This window comes from Vigna unguiculata, chromosome 11 (genome assembly GCF_037176805.1).
Source record: "Vigna unguiculata cultivar grain cowpea cultivar isolate G323 ecotype 2 chromosome 11, ASM3717680v1, whole genome shotgun sequence".
NCBI classification, from domain to species: domain Eukaryota; kingdom Viridiplantae; phylum Streptophyta; class Magnoliopsida; order Fabales; family Fabaceae; genus Vigna; species Vigna unguiculata.
The window spans coordinates 31,995,612-31,998,375 of record NC_140802.1 but is presented as its reverse complement, the minus strand read 5'-3'; the positions used below and the strand labels follow the sequence as shown (position 1 = coordinate 31,998,375).

Below are 2,764 nucleotides of genomic sequence, written 5' to 3'. Positions count from 1 at the left end.
TTTATAATTTTGTAAGATCGGATTTTATATAAAAAGAAAACTCCAATAACTTTATTACCAATACTTGGTAAATAGTTTAAATTCACCATTTAAAATACCTCTCTTTCTTTTCTTTTAATTTATCTTATAAGGATGTTTTCTATAAATTAATAAATTCTATTCATTTGGCCACCTTAGTAAAATAATGAAGACTTTCTATTTTATCTTTCTTTATGTAATTAAAGATTTAAAAAAATATTTCTTTTCTTATTTACTTATAACATATATTAAATTTTCATTTTTATCCTTTTCTAAGCGAGATAAAAATTTATTATACATATCTTCTTCTCCTTGTAAGGGTAACTTTCACTATTTTAACTTCTTGCACATATAAAAGAAAGTTTAGAACAACCATCTCATTTTAATTAATAAATCCGCAAAAAAAGTAAACCACCATTTATTTGATAATTTATTTTCTGTGTAAAGAAATTATATCATTTATTTATTATATTAATATCAAAAGTTTCTTCACCATCATCTTAACTGGCACTGAAACAACTCAAACAGCACAGATCGAACTCCTAATTAATACCTTTCACTAGAAACTTCTAACATAGTTTTCATATTAAAAACTTTCAGCCTAATCAGATTAAAAAAAAAACAAAAATAGCTAATTGTGCAAATGCTTTTCGCAATCACAATGTGATATATTAATTTCACCCTTTTCTTAGAACCAGACAACATAAGAAGAAAGTTTCGTGAAATTTCCCAAATTGCATATTCGAATAAAATGAGAATAAAACAAAGGAATAGATAGAGGCAGTGTCAATTAAGTAATGCCACTTTCAATATAAATATATCAGAACCACGTAACAGGGACACGTTTTCTTCTTATCTCTAACCTTCTCAGCATATCTCTGCGGAATCTAATTTCAATTTAAGCCATTCATTTTGTGACACAGTAACAATGGCTGCTGCTGCAGAACAAGTTCTGAGATTGCTTGATTCCTTCTGGTTTGAGGCTTCAATTCTCTCCAACAAAAAAACCCTTTCAATCTCTCACAGCAACAAGGTGGAGGAAGTGCTTCCTCCTGATTCAAAGCTTTCACTGGTTCCAACACCATCCCTTGAAGTTAGATCCTACAGTGATCAAAACTTGGACTCCTCATCAAGTATTTTGTGTGATTCTCCTTCACCGAATTCTGTGCTTACCCTGAGAAGGCTTAGAACAATCCCTTCTGAGAGGGAAATCATGGAATTCTCTAGTGGAAACTATGAAAAGGAAGGTGCAAACTTTAAGAGAAAACAGAAGGGTTTTGGTCATGGAAGAAGGCTCATCAGGAGACAGAGAACCAGCAAAAGCCTATCTGAGCTTGAGTTTAAGGAGCTAAAAGGGTTTATGGATTTGGGGTTTGTGTTTTCTGAAGAGGACAAGGATTCAAAACTGGTTTCTCTGATACCTGGCTTGCAAAGATTGGGAAGAGATGAAGATGAAGGGCAAGGTGATGATGAAAGTGTGGTTTCTGATAATAATATGCCTTATTTGTCTGAGGCTTGGGATGTTTTGGATCAAAGGGAGATGAAAAATAAAAATTCTTTGCTGAATTGGAGGGTACCAGCTAGGGGTAATGAAATTGACATGAAAGATAATCTTAGGTTCTGGGCTCACACAGTTGCATCCATTGTAAGATGATAATGAACAGAGTTTAGATGCAGTTTCTGAAGTTCTGATATTTTTCTTCATCTTAGTTTTTTTATCAGAATTAGAATTTTATCTGAGTTACTTATGTTGACTTTAACACAAAGTTAACATTATCAGCATTACTGAGATAAAATTGGAATTCTGATTGAAGAACAACACAGCAAAAAAAACAAAAAAAAAACTTGGAAATTGCTGCATCTACATTCTGTCAACACATGACATTTAGCAGAAGAAGAACAGAAAAAGAAAAAAAACTAAAAAGATTTCATCATGGGTCAGCAAATCAGTGATTGTAGATAGTACATATTGGCTTCTAGCTGTAATAAAAGATGTACATATTTTACAAGTTTTTGTTGTAGCCAATTTTGTTTTTTCATTCTTTCTCTAAGGTTAAGGCTTTGTTTGATGTTGTTGTCTCTGTCTTATTGATCAATCTCAACGCAAAATTGATTTGTGAGAGAGATACTTATGGATTGTGGCGTAAGCCTTGGTTATTGGTTGAATTTTGGCATCTTCATAGGATGATTTGTTTCTTTTTTTTTTGAGAATCTTGATTAGTTTATTGGAAGTGCTTTCAGAAGCTGAAATTGATAAAAGACACTTTTCATTGGTTTGTCTTGTGTTCTCAATAATTGAACAATGCAATTAGTGTAGTTGACACGAGGGTTAAACCAACCCAAGTGACTTAAAAAATGTTGTTTAGTGAATAACAAGAATGATGGAGTTCAAGTGGATGAGACACATAGAAAACAGAGAATCTGACCCAGAAAATGAAAATGTTTTAATATGTTAAAACGTGTTCTGATATGTCAATCTATTGGGACACTTTTAGGACAAAAAGGATGAATACAAGGTAAAATATTTGAAAAATAATTCAATTCAAACTTAATTAATAGTGATATTTCAAAATTTTAGGATAAAAATCAATATTCTTTTTGTTAACTTTGTTCAAGAAGACACTAATTTTTTAAGTTAAGGAATGCAATTTTTTTTCCCTTCATTTTGTTAATAAGAAACTAAGGTTAGAGAATATTGATCCATTTAAAACTAGTGCATTCTACGAACCTTGATGAAGATATACTC

At 31.3% G+C, this 2,764-nt stretch overlaps 1 protein-coding gene across 1 annotated transcript; it reads left to right on the top strand.

Moving 5' to 3' along the window:
• Positions 1–839: 839 nt before the first annotated feature.
• Positions 840–2,027, top strand: LOC114168442 (DUF1685 family protein). Its single transcript, XM_028053255.2, has one exon. It carries the CDS (start codon positions 947–949, stop codon positions 1,670–1,672), a length of 726 nt encoding a protein of 241 aa, XP_027909056.1. The 5' UTR covers positions 840–946; the 3' UTR covers positions 1,673–2,027.
• The last annotated feature ends 737 nt before the right edge of the window (positions 2,028–2,764 follow it).